The 21,825-nt window shown below is 44.3% G+C and overlaps 1 protein-coding gene across 7 annotated transcripts in view; it reads left to right on the top strand.

Annotated features, from left to right (window-relative positions):
• LOC126481541 (protein NDRG3) overlaps positions 1-21,825 on the top strand; it is a 529,080-nt gene that overhangs the window by 376,144 nt on the left and 131,111 nt on the right. For all 7 annotated transcript variants that reach the window (XM_050105365.1, XM_050105367.1, XM_050105366.1 and 4 more), the window contains one exon: positions 15,670-15,869. In XM_050105365.1, the coding sequence (XP_049961322.1) occupies positions 15,670-15,869 (200 nt within the window). The remainder of the gene's footprint in view (positions 1-15,669; positions 15,870-21,825) is intronic.

Genomic DNA, 21,825 nt, shown 5'->3' with positions numbered 1-21,825 from the left:
GTCGCTTCTGCGAAATTTATAGGACGCTCTTGTTTCACACATACGTCATACATATAAAACATCACTTCTCTGCGACACGCGTTTTGCTGTCCATTTCCTCCCCTTATACTTTCAGCTTGGTATCCTCTGAAGAATATTTTCTTGTGTGGCCGCTGTTTGCCGTTTTTAAGAGTCACATATATTCGGCATCAAACGTTTTATCTGTCGACTGTTATGGAAATGAGCGTTTGGCGTCATTGGACGGGAGGCCCCTTACGGGGCAGGTCCGGCCGCCTTGGTGCAGGTCTTATTACATTCGACGCCACATTGGGCGACCTGCGCGCCGGATGGGGATGAAATGATGATGAAGACAACACAACACCCAGTCCCTGAGCGGAGAAAATCCCCGACCCAGCCGGGAATCAAACCCGGGCCCGTAGGACGGCAATCCGTCACGCTGACCTTTCAGCTATCGGGACGGACTATCGGCTGTTATGATATGTTCACACTGAAAGTGCTGTCTAATCCCCACCTAGCGCTGATCTCTGTGGCCGGTGGGTTGGGCAGCGCAGCCGCCGGTTCCTGTATCAGATTCGATGCGATGTATGGCGTCGATACCAGTAACTAAAATTGTATAGATACCTCGATGTTCTCGGAAGAAAAGTATCTGTACCGTAAATATCGCAAGATACTGTTTACCATTTTTACTGGTATTTTTAGCCTTTGTTTAGCAAAAATCTTATTTAGGATGAAAGAGAAAATTTGCAAATTACGCTATGTTCTCATGAATCATAATGAGTATAAAATGAGAAAAGCTTAAACATTAAAGTGTATGTATTGCAAACACAAACAAAAATATGACGCCTAGATGTATTTCATGCTGCTATCACGTGTTATTATTACAAGCAAAACTATCTTTGTAATGAAAAGTTAGTTTCCTTTCTGCCTAAAACTTTTATCTTTGTCCTTTCAGTACTTAAACCACTTTTCCAAGGTAGCGTGTACATATTTAATTAAAATACCAGATTTCAGTAACCTATATTATTGTCATTATGGTCTGCACATGGCATGTAGTTTGTATTGCAATCCATGTTTACTTTATGCTATGCGTATGCTGTATACATAACTTCATCAAATTAGTATCGAAAAATTATGATTCTCCGACCACATCATCCTGTATTTTCAATACTGATGCTGATGATGTCATGGTGGATCCTCGAATATCACATACTCGAGGAATCCACCATGACATTAACACCGCCCTCGCTTGTATACACTCGATGTCTCTTGATAGTCCAAATGGTCTCCCACACAACTTGCGCAGTATTTCATCACGTGTCGTAAAACTGAGGTATACGTACCAGTGGCTTTCGTAAACAAACTGCAGCTTCTCAGTATCCTTCTAATGAATCGAAATCTGCTATTTTCTTCAGTTGTAACTGACAGTTTTGAACATAGCTATTCTTTGAGCAACCGTATATAAGTATCAGGAGAGAAATAACACTACCAAGCGGTTGCAAATAATTGTTTAATACACTGACCTAGGCTTCGACACCTGTAAGGATGTCTTCATGAGAATGAAAATTTAAAAGCCGTATTAAGTTACATGGCGAGAAGGCAACAGCTGGCATGCTCATTTGAAAAATTAAAAATGTTCCAGCCTTTGGTACGTACACGTTGCAAAGAGCAATATCAAACTGAAACAATATTCTACGATGGTTGGACGAATGTTTTGTAAGCAGTCTCCTTAGTAGACTAATTCCGCTTCCATGCATCCCGCCAATCAACTGAAGTCTGCCACCTACGACTGAGCATGTGTAATTGTCGCATTTCATATTCCTACATACTGTCACGTACTGTCACACCCAGTTGTTTGTATGATACATACTGAATTTGTATGAGTTGGTTGATTTCTATTGTGACTCGTTAGATACTACGTTTCTTCGTTTTGTAAAATTAATAGTTTTACATTTCTGAACATTTAGAGCACGTTGCCGATTTTTACATCTCTTTAAAATCTTATCAAGGTCTGCCTAAATACTTATGCAGCTTTTGTGAGCTGGCACTTCATTATAGATGACTGCACCATCTGCAAAAAATCTGAGTTTACTTGTAACAAAACATGAAGAGTAAGTGTCCCAACACATTATATAACACTCTAGTTAGCAGATGAAACAGCAAACAAACTTGTAAACAAGCCAGATAAGCGGTACAGTCTCGACGAGGAACTCAGTTTTTACATAGCCGACCTTGCGCAGTTACTTTTTAGTAAAGCATGAAGGAATGCCATAGTTAAAAGTCGACGTGTGGTTATTAGAGACGGGCGCAAGCAGAAATGAACAATTATGAGGAAAGAGGGGGGGAGGTGAGTTGTCCTCGCTCCCACCTGGAATTTATCTGAAGTGGTTTAGGGAAATTTTACTAGGGTCTGCTGGAAAATATCTTCGAATTTTTAATGGAAAACTCTTAAAGTTTTTTAAAAATAAAACAAACTATAGTAACATTCTATATCTTTATTATTCTTGTCTATATACTTATTTCTCAACGTAGTCACCTGGCGACGAACAGATTATTTCAGCGACAGACCAATTTATTGATACTGTAATTGTACAACGTTCGACTTTTTTCACGGAGCCACAACCTCTCCTCAGCTTGCGGCGCTCAAGTCCAGTCCTCGAAGGTGTTCTTTAAATTTTGGACACAAGAAGAAAATCAGATGGGGCGAAATCGGGACTGTATGGAGGATGAACGATGACAGTGAACCCAGACCGTGGGATAGTTGTGGACATCGCAGTGCTCGCGTGTGGTCTGGCAGCATCACGATGCTCCATGTGAGTAGGAACTCTTCGATCTCGAAACTCGATTACAGCAAGCTGTTTCTCAAGCCCCGACATAGCTACGTTACACGCCGCCATGTTACACGTTACAATTCGGAGACGCTCTAGCGACAGAGGACTGCAAATAAGTAGGCATGAAGAATAAAGATATAGAATGATGATAGCGTTTATTTTGTTTTAAAATCTTTAAGATTTTTCGGATAAAAAATTCGGAGGCATTACTTTTCAGCATGCTCTCGTAAGAAACGAAAATCAGGATGGACGGACAGAATCTGAATCCAACCCCTTCCCACGTACTGGTTTCCCCGAAAAATCTAGCCAACGAAAATCAGGATAGGCGGACAGTTTCTGAATCCAGAAATTGCAGCACACTGGGTGACCCACAACGATGAGAATCTGTTGGTCTTCATTGAGTCAGTGCGGTCTAATACAGCTAATTTGACCATCTAGTAAAATAGTCAGCGTGTGTGGTCTTGTGCCGTAACAGCGTACGCTTATTTAGTCAATTAATAGATGGTATTTTAACGGCACATCTATGAACAGCACCCTCGCCATTGGTGGTTCCAGGAAAGACGGCTGGCTAGTAAATTCCTTTGAAGATCAGGTAGGCGCAGATCCCTTCTCGGCCAATGCGTCTTTTGTGGCACCGCAGGTATGTGGGAAGGGCGGCCGCTGCAGGCAGTCGGTGGAGACGGCGCTCTGTATGGTACGTCCGCGGCTGCCAGCGAGCGCAGCACAGTCCGCGCTTCCTTCACAACACAAGCCGGCGCTGATACACGTGCTTGACAGTTTAAAGCAGATTCACGTGATTAATTGTCAACAACGGCGTTTCTCTTACACTTACGGCAATGGAAAATGAGACTCCATGAAGCACCAATTTGATATTTAATAACATTGGTGAATGTGGGCACCACATAACGACTATTAAATCATCAAACATTCATTCTTTTCGGAACAGATGTCTGTAATCGGTATCAGAAGTGTTACCCCCTTGGGCACCATTTCACCGTAGTATTCATAATAGCACGGGAATTATGACTGTCATGTTCAGGAATTTCTTTCCGTGCTTGAAAAGCATGTTGTCTTAGTTCTTGCAGATTGCTAATGGAGGCTCGTATGAAAGTAAAAACCTTCCTCACCGCATCCCAGACATGAGAAATGGTTTACAAATCAGGGAACCAGGCAGGAAGGTCTTGGATCCAGCATTCCTGTACGCGTTTGTTATGTGAACTGCACGTGAAGTCTTGCTTTATTCAGCTGGAATATGTCATTTGGTACCTTGGTCATGAACGGTATGACAACAGGCTTTGCCGTTCTTGCCATACCCTAGTGAGAATTCAGCCTCCCTTGAACAATTACCAAATCAACCATGTTGTTATATGCAACAGCTCTTCAACAGCACGACTCCATTTGGATAAGCATGGGCCTGGAGAATCTTTGTTTCCAGTGACATTACAAAAGGTGGTATACGGGCACGTTGGTGTCGACGTGAGCGTCACGTACAGAAGTGAGACTCATCGCAAAACAATACAAAGCGGTTCTACTATATGCAAGTGTCTGTCGCCCGTAGTATGGTTTCAGCGCTACATGGCGGATGGAAACTGAAGACCTCAACCACTTCCGACCGAGCGAGGTGGCGCAGTGTTTAGCACACTGGACTCGCATTCGGGAGGTCGACGGTTCAAACCGGCGTTCGGCATCCTGATTTAGGTATCCCGTGATTCCCCTAAATCGCTTCAGGCAAATGCTGGGATGGTTCATTTGAAAGGGCACGGCCATCCTTCCCTAATCGTATGGTACCGATGACCTCTCTATTTGGTGCCATCCCCCGAATCAACTAATCACTTCCGAGTAACTGTTCCCTAAAGTTTGTGGCGACACTCTGCCGTCAACTGCAGCCAGAATTTCAAATTTCTCCTCCATCTGTTCGTCAGAACCAGTTTAACAGTCCTATGGTCTTTTCGTAGCGCTGTCCTCCTGAAAAGACCACTGCTTACTCATTGTGGCATACTGATGCTCTCAGTCCGTCTCGTCATCACTCTTTCTGTAGTAATTGCAGAACAGCCAACCAACTGTGTGTGCAATCTGTCGGTGTGATGCTCCCATGCCCCTCATCCCATGATTCCAACTCCCCCAGGTGCCGATACCTCTGAACATGCTATGTAGCCATCCTTACCTGGCAAGTCGCGGAAACGTTAGACGCACCCAGTAGCCACTATGTATTCACACAATTCTTCATTTCCACGAATGTTTTTTTTATTAGGCTCATGGGATTCATGTTGTAATACTTTACATTTCCGACACCGTGTTAGTGGCAAAATCAACGAAACAAAATGTAAATTCGCCATCCTATTGGCTCTTTCGTCTCCCTGCACATAATGAAATTCTCACTAGTAAGTTTTGCCCACGAGAAACTACGAAAAACGATTAGAATGCAGCTTAGTGCTATCACTTGGTGCTCTATATGTTTAGTCACCATATTCTGTTCTTAACAACACCATGAACAAATAGTTCCTTATCATAGTGTGTTTCTAACACGTTGTATGTTTCCACTGTAAGGGCATGCAGGAAAACTTAGAGATCTGCGTTGGAGTAGGTCATTGTAGAAACCCGTGCCAGACTTTTGCCAGTCACATCCGTGCCCCTGTCTCTCTCTCTCTCTCTCTCTCTCTCTCTCTCTCTCTCCCCCCTCTCTCTCTCTCTCTCTCTCCCTCCCTCTCTCTCTCTCTCTCTCTCCCTCCCTCCCTCCCTCCCTCCCTCCCCCTCCCCCTCCCTCTCCCCGTGTCCCACCACCCGCACCTACTGTATCTGAAGCGCTGAATAGTCACATGTCCATGCAGCAAAAGTTGAGTAATGGAACAGAATTCCAGTTTTCATTCTGCGAGGAGTGTGTGGTTGTGCGTGCAGCTGAGAAACATCAGAAAGGTTCTTAGTACGGCCTTAAAGTTAATTTCAAGAATATGGCGACACTCTTTCAGCTTTACTGAGAACAAGTCTGTTCTTGATTCCATTTTGGGAAGTTTAATGAGCTTTCACTGTGTAACACGCGTTACTATAGATATCTGTTAAGCAAACTGCGTAAAGAGGTGTTGTAGCGTCAGATAAAATGTAATTTAACAAGAAAATTTTTAAAAAAAATACGCAAAGCATTAATGGATTGTGTTACGTTTATCTTTTACACTAATTTTGGTATGTATATTCTTATAAATAGCGTTCTTCCTTTAAGTCTTCCTGCTGATTAACTTAGCTTAAATTTGTCGCTTGGTGTTTCAGCGGGTGTCAGGCTACAAATCTGGAAGTTCAAGGCTTGGTCTGTGGGCAGTCCTAAGAGTTCTGCTGGTGCCTTAGCTGAATAAATCGCGTTTTTTGTTAAAATTTAATGTAGTTCTATAACGTGCGTTTGAAGCTAAGAATATATGTGCATAACTAATATACTGTAATTTGGTCTCGTGGGCGTATTCTTTTCACATATGGCATATAATTTCATGGAATGATTTTTTCTTTTTTTTTTACCAGCAAGAAACATCGTATTTGTACTTTTTAGTTAAGCAGCAGTTTTATCCGATTTTCGCTTAAGGATTCGGAGACAGTGAAGGCATAAACTGTTTCCATCCTTGTCTCCAGTTATACCCTCTAACTGGGACGTTCAGGAAAAGGCTGCAGGACTCCAAACTCGCCGTGTTGAACCTGTTTCCCCGGCCTGCGTTGCCATTGTGGGTAATGTAAACTGGACACTATATGCGAGTAAATGCCTGACTTTTTCCACCAAAAATGGTTTTCACCACGAGAGTCATAGGCGGCCGGAGTGGAGTACCTGCCTTGTCGTGGAATCTGAAAACAGTTTTTTTTTAATTCATTACACAATTCCTATGAATTAATAGCAGTGGGTTGTCTCAGAGTCTACTAAACGGCAGAATTAACATTGCCAAGCACGACCGGAAATATAGTGGCTTTAGGAATTACTACACAGGGTGTTTCACAGTTCCTATTACATGCTTCTAGGTGCAACTTAATAGCTGAAGTTCTGGTGAGTAGTCCATGTCCGGAAATGTACAGTTTTGGTATAAAATAAGCTTGAAGATCGGATCGCTTTCAAATATTCCGTTTCACGGTAGGCACATCGTTGGTCCCTGTTGTCATTATGACGTGACATACCATTTTGGTCTGACTACAACAATGGCTGCGAAAAACTGGTAGGTTGATAAGTAGGAGGGTTGACAGTGGTGTTCCATGGAGCCGCCGCTCTCTTGAATTTGTGGAGGACGTCCCTCGCCGCGTAGAGGAGAATCCGAAGACGATTACTCGAACCATTGGCTATACCGTGGGCTCCTGTTGAGTGCACTGGTCAGAGTTCACCGTTCTTGCTGTGTGCGTACCGTGAAGCAGGAGATTTAAAAGTGATTCCACCTTTATCCTATATGCAAGCAATATGAATTGCTTATCAAATCTTTGTCTCCTGAGTCCCCTCTACAACCTGCACTTACCGAAGTGCAGGAAGGGCTGGTCCAACGCCTATATGCGAACACTCTTAGCGCAACATACTAAAGGGATGTATATCAATTATTAGAGATACAATAACTTCTACACTGAAGCGCCAGACAATGTGGTACAGGCATGCGTATTCAGACACAGAGAGATGTAAACAGGCAGAATACGGCGCTGCGGTCGGCAACGCCTATAGAAGACTAAGTGGCGTTACTGCTGCTACAACGGCAGATTACCAATACTTAAGTGAGTTTGTACGTGGTGTTACAGTCGGCGCACGAGTGATGGCACACAGCATCTCCGAGGTAGCGATGAAGTGGGGATTTTCCTGTTCGACCATTTCAAGAGCGTACCGTGAATATCAGAAATCCTGCAAGTCATCAAATCTCCGACATCGCTGCGGCCGCAAAAAGATCCTGCAAGAACGGAACCAATGACGACTGAAGACAATCGTTCAACGTAACAAAAGTGCAACCCTTTCGCAAATAGCTGCGGATTTCAATGCCGGGCCATCAACAGTAGACAGCGTGCGAAACATTCAACGAATCATCATCGATATGAGCTTTCGCAGCCGAAGGCGCACTCGTGTACCCTTGATGACCGGACGACACGAAGCTTTACGCCTCACCTGGGTCCGTCATCACCGACATTGGACTGTTGATGACTAGAAACATGTTGCCCGGTCGGCCGAGTCTCGTTTCAAATTGTATCGAGCGGACGGACCTGTACGGGCATGGAGACAACCTCACGAATCCATGGACACTGCATGTCAGCAGGAGGCTATTTAGTCTGGCAGAGACTCTATAAGGGTGTGGGGTGTGTGCAGTTTGAGTGAAATGGGGCCCCTGATACGTCTAGACACGACTCTGACAGTTGACACCTAGGTTAGCATCCTGTCTGAGCACCTGCATCCATTCGTTTTCATTGTGCTTTCCGACGGACTTGGGCAATTCCACCAGGGCACTGCGACACCCGACACGTCCAGAATTGCTACAAAGTGGATCCAGGAACTCTTCTGAGTTTAAGCACTTCCGCTGGCCACCAAACTGTCGAGACCTGAACATTATTGAGCATATCTGGGATGTCTTGCAACGTGCTGTTCAGAAGAGATCTCCACCCTCTCGTACTCTTACGGATTTATGGACAGTCCTGCAGGATTCATGGTGTAATTTCCCTCAGCACTACTTCAGACATTAGTGGAATGCATGTCACGTCGTGTTGCGGCACTTCTGCCTTCTCGCGAGGACCCTACACGATATTAGGCACGTGTACCAGTTTGTCTGGCTCCTCAGTGCATGTGTGCTTCTCGACGACCATACGATACGTTTTCCCCCTCTTGCGAAAAGTTCTGTGGACGCCCATGCCATTGATTCCATTTTAATGTTAAGTAGGCCTAATGTTTGAATTAATCTTTTCGTGAACTAAACTTGTTATTATTTGTAATCAATATTTCAATAATAATAATAATAATAATATGTGCAGGTTTAGCACCGTATTTCCCTCACGAAATGCTCTAGTACAGACACTGTTAGTAAATTACGGAGTCAATCCGTGGACCAGCCGATAGTCGATCCGCTGGACAGGTATTTGTAGCCTGACACTTGGCCCCTGGAGATGTGAGTTGTGGAGGTGTGGTGTGATGTGGTGTGGACGTGTGGCGGGTACCTGCTGCAGGGCGCTGCCGGGTGAGGCGTCGGGCGACGAGGGCGCGGCTGGGTCCCCCGCGGGGCTGAGGCTGCAGCAGCCCGAGGTGCGGCTGGCCGTGCCGCGCGCGCTGCCCTCCTCCTCCTCTGAGTCCTCCAGGTCGTCCGCCTCCTGGCAGGACAGCCCGCCGCTGCCCAAAAGGTGCCTGCACGCCTCCTACCCTCTCCTCGCTGCAACGCTGAGGCGACTGCCATTATTATAAGCACACCACACAAAAAACTGGTCAACCTGCAAGATCTCCTCACTAACCGAACCGCCGTATGTCTTCCTCCGAACATACTCGGTTCAGAAAATGGTGAGAGGAGCTGTACAGTTACAATGGTCTTGCCTTTTCACCCGAGACTGCGAGGAAACGATAAAGCTTTCTGGGATTACCTTCGCGAAACGACGCACAACACTTCTTCCTACCTGTTCTGTGCAGTATCTACTCTCGTTGCTGTCGTGCTGCACAGCAGTTATTTTACCACACAGGAAATCTTCTGGTCTTGAAAAGTTCTGACTGTGCGGCTATGATTGTGTGTGGGGAATAAGTAACGCAGTGCCGGAAAAAATGCAACACTCTGTAAGGAGAAGGTCATTTTATTGACAATTGAGGTGACAAGTAGTTCATAATTGTAGGACTATGTGATAACAGATTCATAACAAATTAAGCAACCTGTCACAGTAAAGGATGCCTAAGTAGTCGCATAACTACACCGTGCAAATGATCGTGAAGGTGCCGAATGGCATCCTGTAACAGACTGCTCCAAGCACCTTGCTCCTTTTGTTGAAAAATCTGGCACTGGGTCTTTTCAGTCCTCGACAAGCAGTAAGTTTCCGCTTCGTCGTGTCAGTTGACGACAGATGTGGTGAGTTGCTCGTCACGGCAGTTGTATACTACGGAGAGCGCGTTGCGTCGCAGCAGCCGTGTGTGAACGTGCGATGTCCCGCTAAAAAAGCACGTCTCCTTCCTCTTGGTAGCACGGTGAGAACAACCTGGTTAGCGTACGCCGGTTACTTAATCCTGCAGAAACGCTAAATGTGACCGTGAGTTGTAACTAATTGCCTTCCACACCATGAAGCCCGGGATGGAACCTGCGTGTCGTGAGAGAATGCACTCTGGAGTAGCGCCTCACCTGGTCTACGCCACACACGTCTTCATCCAGATATCTCGCACACAGACAGAGCCTACCCTCATCACTGAAAACAACAGAACGACTACTCTCTAGTCAACTCTTTCACGTTTTGGGGGTGTCGTGGTGTGAGTGATAGCCTGCCCAGAGGCACGTGTGATCTTAATCGTGCTGTTAGCAGGCAGTTCCCAATGGCCCCTAATGATAGAGTATGTGCTACATGTGTCCAGATTTTGTCCCTGGATGAGGCTCGGTCGGCTACCTCTGCTCGCACAATACTTCGGTCTTCACGTGTGTCTGTAATACTTAAATGGCCAGAACCTGCTCGATAAGTGTGAGAATGTTCCACAGACCACACCTCCTATACATTGTGTCCAACATGAGCAGCAATCTCTCGATACGTCCACCCAGCTTTCCCCGTGTCCACAGTGCGAATCCTTTCAAATGGCTGAACTTATTCAACAGGAGCACATCCTCGTCGGTGCGGAATAGTTGTATCCTAGATTGGATGTGGCATATAATTTTCACCTCTAAACTCAGCACAGCTACCGCCGGCTGAGTCACAACAGAGGGTGCATAGACGGGCTTCCCGAGCTCTCATCTCGTCGCCGATGACCGTGAAAAATGAATTATTAACACAACGCCCTCTCAGTATCCATCTACTATACCCTGGTGCCTCAGAACAGAGTCCTTTAGGGTCTTGTATTTTTTCCCGGCATTGTGGCGGTCAGTGCACTCCATGCCTTGTATCATTTGAAAAGATACAAAACAGGAACTAGTCGGAACAGACTGCACAACTCCAGCCACCCTCTGCCCAGTTACGGTGTTGTTTGGTCTGTTGAAAAAGTTACAGATTCATGTGCCGCTGTGAACATTGTTTGTTTGCGAGATACCCGGCGCCGAATGACGATTTCTTCACAGTTTCCTCTCACATACTCTTTAAGAGAGACCTGCTTTCGCTGACAGCAGCGGTTTCTGTGAGGTTTGTAACCAGTGCTTACTGACAAGGCGTAACAGTTGTCACTGTCGCTTAGAATCTTTTTACGGCCACCGTTCTTGCGTCGTGTTACATTGCAGTGAGCGGTACACCATCGCTTGCAGATACGGTAGGCACTTCCCGTTGACACACCGAATAATTGAGGAACTTCATTCGCTGTATGGTCATAGGCGTATCCAAGTGCCTTAACTACTTTCGGTTATTCTGTCACACCTTCAGATCGACGGGTCTTACTGCTCTGACTGTATACAACCGATTGGTACATACACGCCACACCACTGTCATGTGTTACGTCACATCATTGCCTCGTAGCAGCTCTACTCCCCCGCAACGCGACCAGTGTGCAGCTTTGATGAGATGATTAATGTTTTGTCCAGTGAACAATATCAGATGTAGAATGAAACAAGCTGTCAATAAAATTATGAGTAGTAATATTGTATAAGTACTGTTTTACATATTTGTGAGAGATACCTAGAATATGGCCCAAGTGGACTACTGTGTATTCACGCATATAGTTGGAAAAAAGCTTGCACGCTAATGGATTAAAAGAAGGCAAGAAAAACAAATTTGTATCACCAGCAGTTTGAACTCAAGATCGCTAAAGATAAATTAATGGCACTGTTACTGCGTTGATGTACACACCAAAAGTAAAGTATGACGTGTCAGGCTGAAAAGTTTAAATCTTTTATTTCTTGAAGATGGTAAAATTTTGTCGTTCTGTTGATTCAGTGTGTGCAAGCATGTTTGTATGTTGTTTTCTAGCTTCCTGCGACGTCCCTTTACAGTCGCCTGCATCACGCTTTAACACTCTTCGTCTCTCTACAGCTTCCTTGTCTTTTGTTATCTGCGTTCAGAGATTCTATTCTGAGCACTATGGTGTTTTACTCCCGGTTTTACTGTAGCAGTCTATAGTGGTTCGGCAATTTTATAGAAGTGTTTCCTTATTCATTTCTTATTTGTTTCGCATGATTTTATGTATTTCAAAAGAGAATGTGGAGGGTGATTAGAACAACAGAACTCTCTATTATAGGCGTAGAGATGTAGCAAAGATCGCGTTTATGTGTGACCTTGTTTAAGTGTGACGACTGATGCATGCGAAATGTGTCTTACAGCGTGAGCACATCAGCTTCCATACGCATTACCGTTAATCGAGGAAAAGGAGTGTATCTTGGCCAAGAAGATGGTGCAGGAAATTAAAAAGTTCGTTCTTCTGGGAAGCGAGTGTAAGCAAATACAAGTTTTTAAGCTTTCCTTAAACTACATTTCTATTACGTGCACCGGTTACTTCAGGATGAATTTCTAAAATCACACATAAATGATACCAGTAGCGCTAAGGCACATCGACATTCTCCTTATCGAGGCTCTGTTTTTGTAACTCTCCGTGACTTATGATCTCCAGGCTATTTTCGTGTAGCACTGTCTTTGGTCAACGTTCAGATGATGTCTATGGCAAGGATGTTACAGTAACAAAATTGTGACAAAATGCGTAAATAAACCTAGAGTTCGTTACCGTACGACGCTAGCAAAAGACAGGCATGTGGTAAAGGTTTCTTTCACAAACTACATGCATTTTACTAGCTGACAGCATGTGAGGATGTCAATTTACGAGTATCTTACAGAATATACCGCCTTGTGAATGATAGTATCTAGTGTCTTCAAATCGAATGAATTCAGTTGGGAGTACAAAGAGAACGCTGTCTTGCGAACACCTTCACAACGCTTCGAGCATAATTAGAGGTGTGCAGCGAAAGTCAAGGCCGAAAACTACGGACCGCCTCGGTAACGGCTCCCCGTTGAGTAATTGGCGCAGCGGGTTACGAGGTAACAACACGACTGTAGAGCACTGACGCGAAGTTTGGCGTCAGCCAGTGGTTTCGACAGTATTCTGAGCAGTGAAATCTCTGCAGGTAGGAGACATATTATAAAAGGTTTTGATTCACTTCTCCTAAAGGGAGAAAACGTTCGTAGGAGGGTTGCCTCCTGGTGACAATGTGTGAAGGAAAGCTTTGCTTCTACAACTGTGAAGTTATTTCTGTCTCTGCCTTATATTCCTTCTTCGTTCTCGTGACGACACACAGAAGCATCAGACAGTGATCCAAGTGCACAGAATGATATAATTAATTGCTTGGACTGGAGATCCCCGGCCTTGCTATTTCTATATTCAAAAAAATACGCTCTAGGCTAGAAAATACGTTCTTGATTCTCTGAAAATTTTTATTATTTACGAGAAAGTAGCTGAAACTGGGCACCTACACCCAATACATTGCGAAATTAGATCACAGGTATCTCCGTATTGGATCAGTGGCAACTGGCTAAAAAATACGGCTTTACGAAATCCAGTTTCTGCTCTCATCTCTGGTACCGAATGAAAGGTGGGAAAGGAAATCTAAGGTTGTAGCACTATATTTAAAATACGAATCGAAAATTCTAATAGAAGAGTTAACGAAATTATGTGTAAAAAATATTAGTTTTCGTCGTTTAATTATTTAAAAGATAGTTCACGAGCACGGGTGCTTTGAATGTCATTCTTCAGGGAAAAGCGGAGTAATAATTTTCTGTAAAGAACAATTACTGCCTTAGAGTCGTTCACGACATCATCAAAGGTGGCTGGAAAAGTTTTGCACGTTCAAAAGTGCGTCAATCGTTGGTAAAGCAAGTGCATCGTATTCTAGTCACGTTTTAAACATAAAGTTCTTGTATCCCTTGCGGAAGCCGTGCGCAGTAAAAACTATAATTGCTGCAGTGTTCACACTGTGAAAGAGACTGTATGAAAGCTAACCATACCAGACCAAATGTTTTCTGGTTCGTGATCGTGAAGCATACAATATGTTTCACAGAGTGGAGTTTACGGTGCTAATCTCTCACTCTATTATGTTATACTTAACTCTCTCTTTACTTCCTTCGTGTGGTTTTACTCGTAACTTTACATGTGATAAATTACTGTTGTACTTTGTGTGTGTGTGTGTGTGTGTGTGTGTGTGTGTGTGTGTGTGTGTGTGTGTTTGTGTTTACAATTTAACAATTGGACGTGAGAAGCATTGTGAGTTTTACATATTCTGTATAATAGTTATGATCCGTACCCTTTGCATTGATGTAACTTGGAACAGTGTCAGACAAGCTAACACACTTAGCTTGTCCTCAGACATCACTTTGGTTGTCACCTACTCAAGAGCCTTACTTAGTGGTGCTAGTAGCAGTAAACGGTGTTTTTAAGACCGTTCATAATGTTTTGACGATTTCAAATTTGAGTAGCACACAAACCAATCGTGAAACCAAGCTGAATATTTTACAAGGCTCAACAGTTATTCAAGTTTACTTATGCAATATTACATCGGACATATGACGATCATTCGCGGCTACAGAATACTCCAGGCGATTCAGCCAGTTTTTGAACGCATCTTTCATAACTGTTGGAGGAATTCTGGAAATTTCATCGTGAATTCGATCTTTTAACTGTTACAAGCTTCCCTGCTCGTCGGAGTACACTCTCGTGTCTAAATAATCATATAGGTAAAAGTATGGCGCGGTTAAATCGGGCGAGCGAGGCAGTCATTCGATACAAGCGCGTTTGGAAATTATGCGGTGCGGATAATAATGCAGATCACACCGGATTACGCTATGAATGGATGCCGGTGAGGTGATCAGCGTTTGGACACGTTTTCATAAAGAACGACGTTACCGGTAAACTGGTACGCTCACGTTCGAAGTTCTCGAGAGTTCGGACTGTTTTCCGAGGGCCGGTTGACTTTAAGTTTCTTACCCAATTCAGTATTGTTCTACCAGCAGGAGCCAACGTCCTTGCCGCAGTGGCAACACCGGTTCCTGTCAAACCACCGAAGTTAAGCGCTGTCGGGCTGGGCTGGCACTTGGATGCGTGACTGTCGAGCGCTGTTAGCAAGTCGGGTGCACTCTGCCCTTGTGAGGCAAACTGAGGAGCTACTTGATTGAGAAGTAGCGGCTCCGGTTTCTTAAACTGAGATACGGCCGGGAGAACGGTGTGCTGACCACATGCCCCTCCATATCCGTATCCAGTGATGCTTGTGGTCTGAGGATGATACGGCGGCCGGTCGGTACCGTTGGGCCTTCCGAGGCGTGGTTGGACGGAGTTTAGTTTTCTACCAGAACTAGGTACCGTGGCTGAATCTTGAAATACGTACGAAAGGCACATTGCACGCGCACGGCTGATTCGCCGTAGCGAAAATAGCATTCCATCGGAACGCACGATGTCGTTTCGACCAGCACATGATTACTGACCTGTATAGGGGGTGAAACGTGGCGCCCCGATCTGCTAATAGACGGCGCCACTGTCGCTGTATTTTGTTTGTAGCCCGCGTTATTCAAACTCGAAATCACCAAAACATTGTGAAACACACTGCATGTTGGTAGACTTGCCTACAGAAATCTTTGATCTCTGTCATCAGTTGTGGTAGACCGGAGCGAGAGCGCCAGTGCGTCACAAACGGACGTCTGGTACGGTCGATCAGTGGCACAGTGAGGAGACGCGGTGTGTGAAAGACTGCCGTAGTGAACGCGGGCGTTCTGCTGTGTGTTGCAGCACGATGCCGTCGGACAGCATGGACGACATCGAGCTGCGCAGCATCCAGCTGCAGTTCCCGAGCGCGCGCTCGCTGTCGCAGGAGGACGCGGGCTGCGTGGAGGAGCGCGTGCCCACCGGCCAGGGCGACGTGCTGGTGGCCGTGCGCGGCCGCCGCGGCCGCCCTGCCATCCTCACCTACCACGACCTCGGCCTCAACCGTGAGTACACCAGGCTGCCGGTCACACGTTTCCGCACTATCTGATCAAAACTATCCAGACACCTACAGGCTGGACATTAATATGGAGCAAGCAAACACAGAAAACATTTTGAGTTACCATACTTGTAGAAGCAAACCGCCAATATATATCTCGTTTACGTCTCAAGTTATTACGTTTTATATTATTATATGTTTAACCCGAACATGTAAGAATGAAGCAATTGCTTTCCCTTCGGACGCAGCCTGGCGTGGAGAGAAGCCGCGGGTCAGGAGAGGTCGCAGTCTGCCCTGACTGTGTTCATGGCGTCAGAGGCAATTTTTGTATTAATCGAGGCATCCTGGTAAAAAAGTTGAGGTAAATCAGTCAATGAATGTAGCGAACGAAGCTTCCATGTTTTATTATGTACCGGGTGATCATAAAGTCAATATAAATTTGAAAACTGAATAAATCACGGAATAATGTAGATAGAGAGGTACAAATTGCAACACATGCTTGGAATGACATGGGGTTTTATTAGAACCAAAAAAATACAAATATTAAAAAAGTGTCTGACAGATGGCACTTCATCTGGTTAGAATAGCAATAATTAGGATAACAAAGTAAGACAAAGCAAAGATGATGTTCTTTACAGAAAATGCTCAATATGTCCACCATCATTCCCCAACAATAGCTGTAGTCGAGGAATAATGTTGTGAACAGCACTGTAAAGCATGTCCGGAGTCATGGTCGTCGGATGTTGTCTTTCAGCATCCCTAGAGATGTCGGTCGATCACGGTACACTTGCGACTTCAGGTGACACCAAAGCCAATAATCGCACGGACTGAGGTCTGGGGGACCTGGGAGGCCAAGCATGACGACAGTTGCGGCTGAGCACACGTTCATCACCAAACGATCTTTTACGCGTCTAGCAATACTTTGTCTTTTTTTTATCATCTAATAAAACCCCATGTCATTCCAAGCATGTGTGTCAATTTTCACCTCTCTGTCTACGTTATTCCGTGGTTTATTAAGTTTTCAAATTTTTGATCACCCGGTATATAGTTATGTATAAAGAAAAAGAAAAATATTTTTTCACGTATCTTGTCACAACAAAGATACATACACGAATCTGACAAAATCCGTCCTGTGCACAAGCATGCAACAACTACGCGCAGCAAAAAGACAAATTACCAACTGTGTAAGCATTCACTTGAGCACGAACAACTGCTACAGTTCCGCACTGCATTGATAATGACCTGACAGGTCGAAATCTGATCTGCGTTGTGAAATTTAAATGTCATATTAAAGCAACTTAATTCTACGACTGATTGCTGCTCTATCTAACCCAAATTACCAAAAATCTTCGATTAATACAAAAATGTCCTTTGGCGCCTCTAGCACGGTCAGGACGGCTGCGACCTCACCTGACGCGCGGTTTCTCTCCACGCCAGTCTGCGTCAGACTACTCTCAACAACCGTTCGCTCGCTACCACTCGCGGTAGTAATATCTCAGACTCAGAGTTAGTATATGCGCGCAACAGCAAAATCTATAGCCAACTTTTCAAAAAAAGATATGTACGTCCAACTTTCAGCGCCATGTTGTGAAGCTAAGTAATGTTGATTGCAGTTATTGGTTATAATAACATCTGAATGCGACATTAGCAGTTATTTTAATAAATAAAGCGGTTTTGTAGTGCCATCTGCAGGCATGTAAATAGAGTACTTTACAATTTTGTTGTTGTTGTAAATGTCTGGTCAGTTTCAGTTACCGTTTACACAAGATAATTATGAGACAATTCGTATCTTTCAGTCACTACGAGTAAAAGAAGGAAAAAAGTTATATTAATGAAAAGTTTTCAGGGTCGATTTTAGTAGGCTTTTCGTCTTTACGCCTACTACTCCGACGAGGCGACTTTGTGAACTGATCCTTTGTGACTGAAGTTCAGTGATCAGGCGTCAGTTTCCTAAAGCATCACCACACAAAAGTCACCTTTGGAGATTATAAGATTTCATATCGCTGTGAAGCATAAAACAGATTTAGGCTATTAACACAGCCTCCGATAAATAAATTTGTCACATAAAATCGTTGTAATCGCTACGTCACTAGTTCTGTGCCCACTAGTAGCAAAGATTTTTTTTTAATTCCATGAAAAAACGTTATTTTAATTAAAATGTGATTCAGTATACGCTAATTAACATTTTCATTTTATATTAAATATAAAATTAAAATAAAATACTTTTCTTTAAATTCTGACCATACCATAACACCACGGCCTCCGAATTTCACTGTTGGCACTACACAAGCTGGCAGATGACGTTCACCGGGCATTCGCCACACCCACACCCTGCCACCGGATCGCCACATTTTGTTACGCTCCTTACACCAGGGGAGGCATCGTTTGGCACTTACCTGCGTGATGTGTGCCTTATGAGCAGCCGCTCGACCATGAAATCCAAGTCATAGTAATTGATGTGCCTCTTGATGAAGTTTGGAATTCCTGTGTGGTGGTCTGGATAGATGTTTGCCTATTACAGTTTACGACCCTCTTCGACTGTCGGCAGTCTCTGTCAGTCAACAGACGAGGTCGGCCTGTACGCTTTTGTGCTGTACGTGTCCCTTCACGTTCCCACTTCACTATTACATCTGAAACAGTGGACCTAGGGATGTTTAGGAGTGTGGAAATCTCGCGTACAGACATATGACAGAAGTGATACCCAATCACCTGACCACGTTCGAAGTTCGAAAGTTCTGCGGAGAGCCCGTCCTGCCCTCTCACGATGTCTAATGACTACTGAGGTCGCTGATATTGAGTACCCGCCAGTAGGTGGCAGCACAATGCACCTAATATGAAAATCGTATATTTTTGGGTGTGTCCGAATACTTCTGATCACATAGTGTATTTTGAAATCCTGTGTTTAACTGCACGCAAATTGAATTTTTCTTTTTCCTCTTCATCATACCTGTACGTCAATTTGATGTTACAAAGATAATTTACTCTATAGTCAATCATAAGGCCACAGTAGACTTCTTTCGAAAAATAAGTGCACTTTATACTTTGAAGAAGTCTAATTAAATGACGACTCTTCGACGTGAATAGAAGAATGGTGTTCTCTAGAGATAGTGTTCAAGGTTAGTTTAAAATGCGTATCAGAAAAGAAAGATGACAGAAAATAAGAAAATCTTAGGCTCCGTTAGCGTAGCTTAGCGAATGTCTGAAGGCATTTTTAAGTGCGACGGGACTGTCAGTTCTATAGATCTAGATATACTGCATATGATCAGATCCAAGTTGAGTAATACAGGACTACGTGTCCAGGCACCTAGCACGGCCTTTGCAGCACTGCTCATCGTATCTTGATGTCTTTAGTACAGAAACCTCACAAGATCCAAATGATGATGCATGGTGAGTGGTTTCTTCTCAATTGATGTGTTGCTGCTATTTTCGTTATCATTTCATGTAACAAAAGAAATTTGAAGAAGATTGATCACGAGTAGCTCAGAAGTACCAATACGTCATATCGTTAAGGTTCTTCGTCGTTAAAAAACGCCCGAGTTGCTTTGTGAACGAACAAACCAACTCCAGAGATGCTCTATATCTACAGCTTTCGTCTCACTGCCCAAACCACTTCACAGTGATTCGATTCGGTACTTCGCACCGATATCAGCGATTTCTTAGAGGGAGTGAGAGAAAAGAGACTGTCTATATTCCTCTATACGCACTCTCATTGTCTTTCATCTTAATCTCACAATCTGTTCGCGATGCGTACGATGTAAGCAGTCGAAACGTTCCTCTCCTGGAATATCAGTTCTGCATATTTAACGAAAAGGATTTGATGAGAACAGCGCCATCTTTCTTCTAGCGATTCCCGTTTGTCTGACATTACATTTACATAAATCCCCCAAAGTCAGATTTCATAAACCGATTTCCCAGTACCATTTCTGGTTGGTCATGTAAACATGGCAATATCGATTCTGGAAATGGGATTCTAGTTCCGGATTTCCTCTTCCACAATCGATTTTCGCTTCTGTGTAAACACACAACTGTTTTTGAAACGTGCTTAGTTTGCTGGTTACGTCTTGTTTTAAAACTTTTCGGCTAGTGTAGACGAGTGACTTTTTGCGCAGTGGAGGAGAAGTAGAAGTATTATACTGAGCATGAAGTTTTCTACATTTGATGTTAACTTGAGGAGGAACCGCCATGGTGTTTAATAAATCAAAAACTGGAACAGCTGATTTCCAGAGGCCGTTTGTGTGCAACAACTGACGACCGGAAAACCGACATTTGAACGGTACAGCACACCGTTTCAGGCCTTACCATGTAAAAACAACAGCGAAAAACTGCTTCCGAAATTCTGTTTTCGTCTTCCGGAAGCTGTCCCTCATGTAATCGTAGCATGAGAAACACTGTAACATCTTTGTATTTCACTCACTTCAATTTTTTAGCATACTTCTAGCTCATCATGTAAAGTGATATAATTTCGCCCTAGGTAATAGCAGACGAAACAGTTATACAATAGTATATTAATAAAATATTTTTATGTATATATAAAGCGACACACCGTCAGAATATAGAGAAAGAATTACGTAAGACGTAACACCCCTTTTATTTCGTGTACAGTTACACATATCGAAAATCGGTTTTCGGCAAATATGAGAGCGCCGAGGGGCACGTATGGTTTTGTTTGGTTAATGTTTTTAGCACTGGTATCAATGGAGATATTGAAGCAAGTACGTTTTTTAAATGGCTCTGTGTACTTTTTTATAATAACTGCTTTCGACTAACTGTCAATAGCCATTGCCATAGACGAACTCAATTAGTACCTCTCATGCATTGGCTACTGACAGTCTTGTGGCGCCCCGGTAGGCGTGATGTGTTATGTTATGGGAACGATGTTTTGGCGAATTGTGATGCACACGCATCAAAAAAAGTTTTGCATCACCTGGGTTCAGAGAGTTCCGGAACCTGTATAGAGAATTGGAATAGAGATCAACATAAACATCATTTCAGCCCTTTTTACTGCTCACGAAAACCACACATTGCATATTGTACCACCATACAGTGAGACGTTCAGAGGTGGTGGTCCAAATTGCTGTACGCACCGGTAACCTCCAATACCCAGTAGCACGTCCTCTTGCATTGAGCATGCCTGTATTAGTCGTGGCATACTATCCACAAGTTCATCAAGGCACTGTTGGTCCAGATTGTCCCGCTCCTCTACGGCTATTTGGCGTAGATCCTTTAGAGTGGTTGGAGGGTCACGTCGTCCATAAACAGCCCTTTTCAATCTATCCCAGGCATGTTTGATAGGGTTAATGTCTGGAGAAGATGCTGGCCACTCTAGTCGAGCGATGTCGTTATCCTGTAGGAAGTCATTCACAAGATGTGCACGATGGGGCCGCTAGTTGTCGTCCATGCTGACATATGCCTCACCGATATGCTGCCGATATGGTTGTACTATCGGTCGGTGGATGGCAATCATGTATCGTACAGCCGTTACTGCGCCTTCCATGACCACCAGCGGCGTATATCGGCCCCACATAATGCCACCCCGAAACAGCAGGGAACCTCCGCCTTGCTGCACTCACTTGGATAGTGTGTCTAAGGCGTCCAGCCTGACCGGATTGCCTCCAAACGCGTCTCCGGTGATTGTCTGGTTGAAGACGTATGCGACATTCATCGGTGAAGAGAACGTGATGCCAATCCTGAGCGGTTCATTCGGCATGTTGTTGGGCCCATCTTTACCGCGCTGCATGGTGTCGTAGTTGCAAAGATGGACCTAGCCATGGACGTCTGGAGTAAGTTGCGCATCATGCAGCCTATTGCGCTCAGTTTGAGTCGTAACACGACGTCCTGTGGCTCCACGAAAAGCATTATTTAACATTCAGGATTCCTCCGAGCCATAATCCGTAGGTAGCGGTCATCCACTGCGTTAGTAGCCCTTGGGCGGCCTGAGCGAGGAATGTCATCGACAGTACCTG

Source organism: Schistocerca serialis, chromosome 5 (assembly GCF_023864345.2).
Source record: "Schistocerca serialis cubense isolate TAMUIC-IGC-003099 chromosome 5, iqSchSeri2.2, whole genome shotgun sequence".
Taxonomy (NCBI): domain Eukaryota; kingdom Metazoa; phylum Arthropoda; class Insecta; order Orthoptera; family Acrididae; genus Schistocerca; species Schistocerca serialis.
This window is presented reverse-complemented; position numbering and strand designations above follow the sequence as displayed.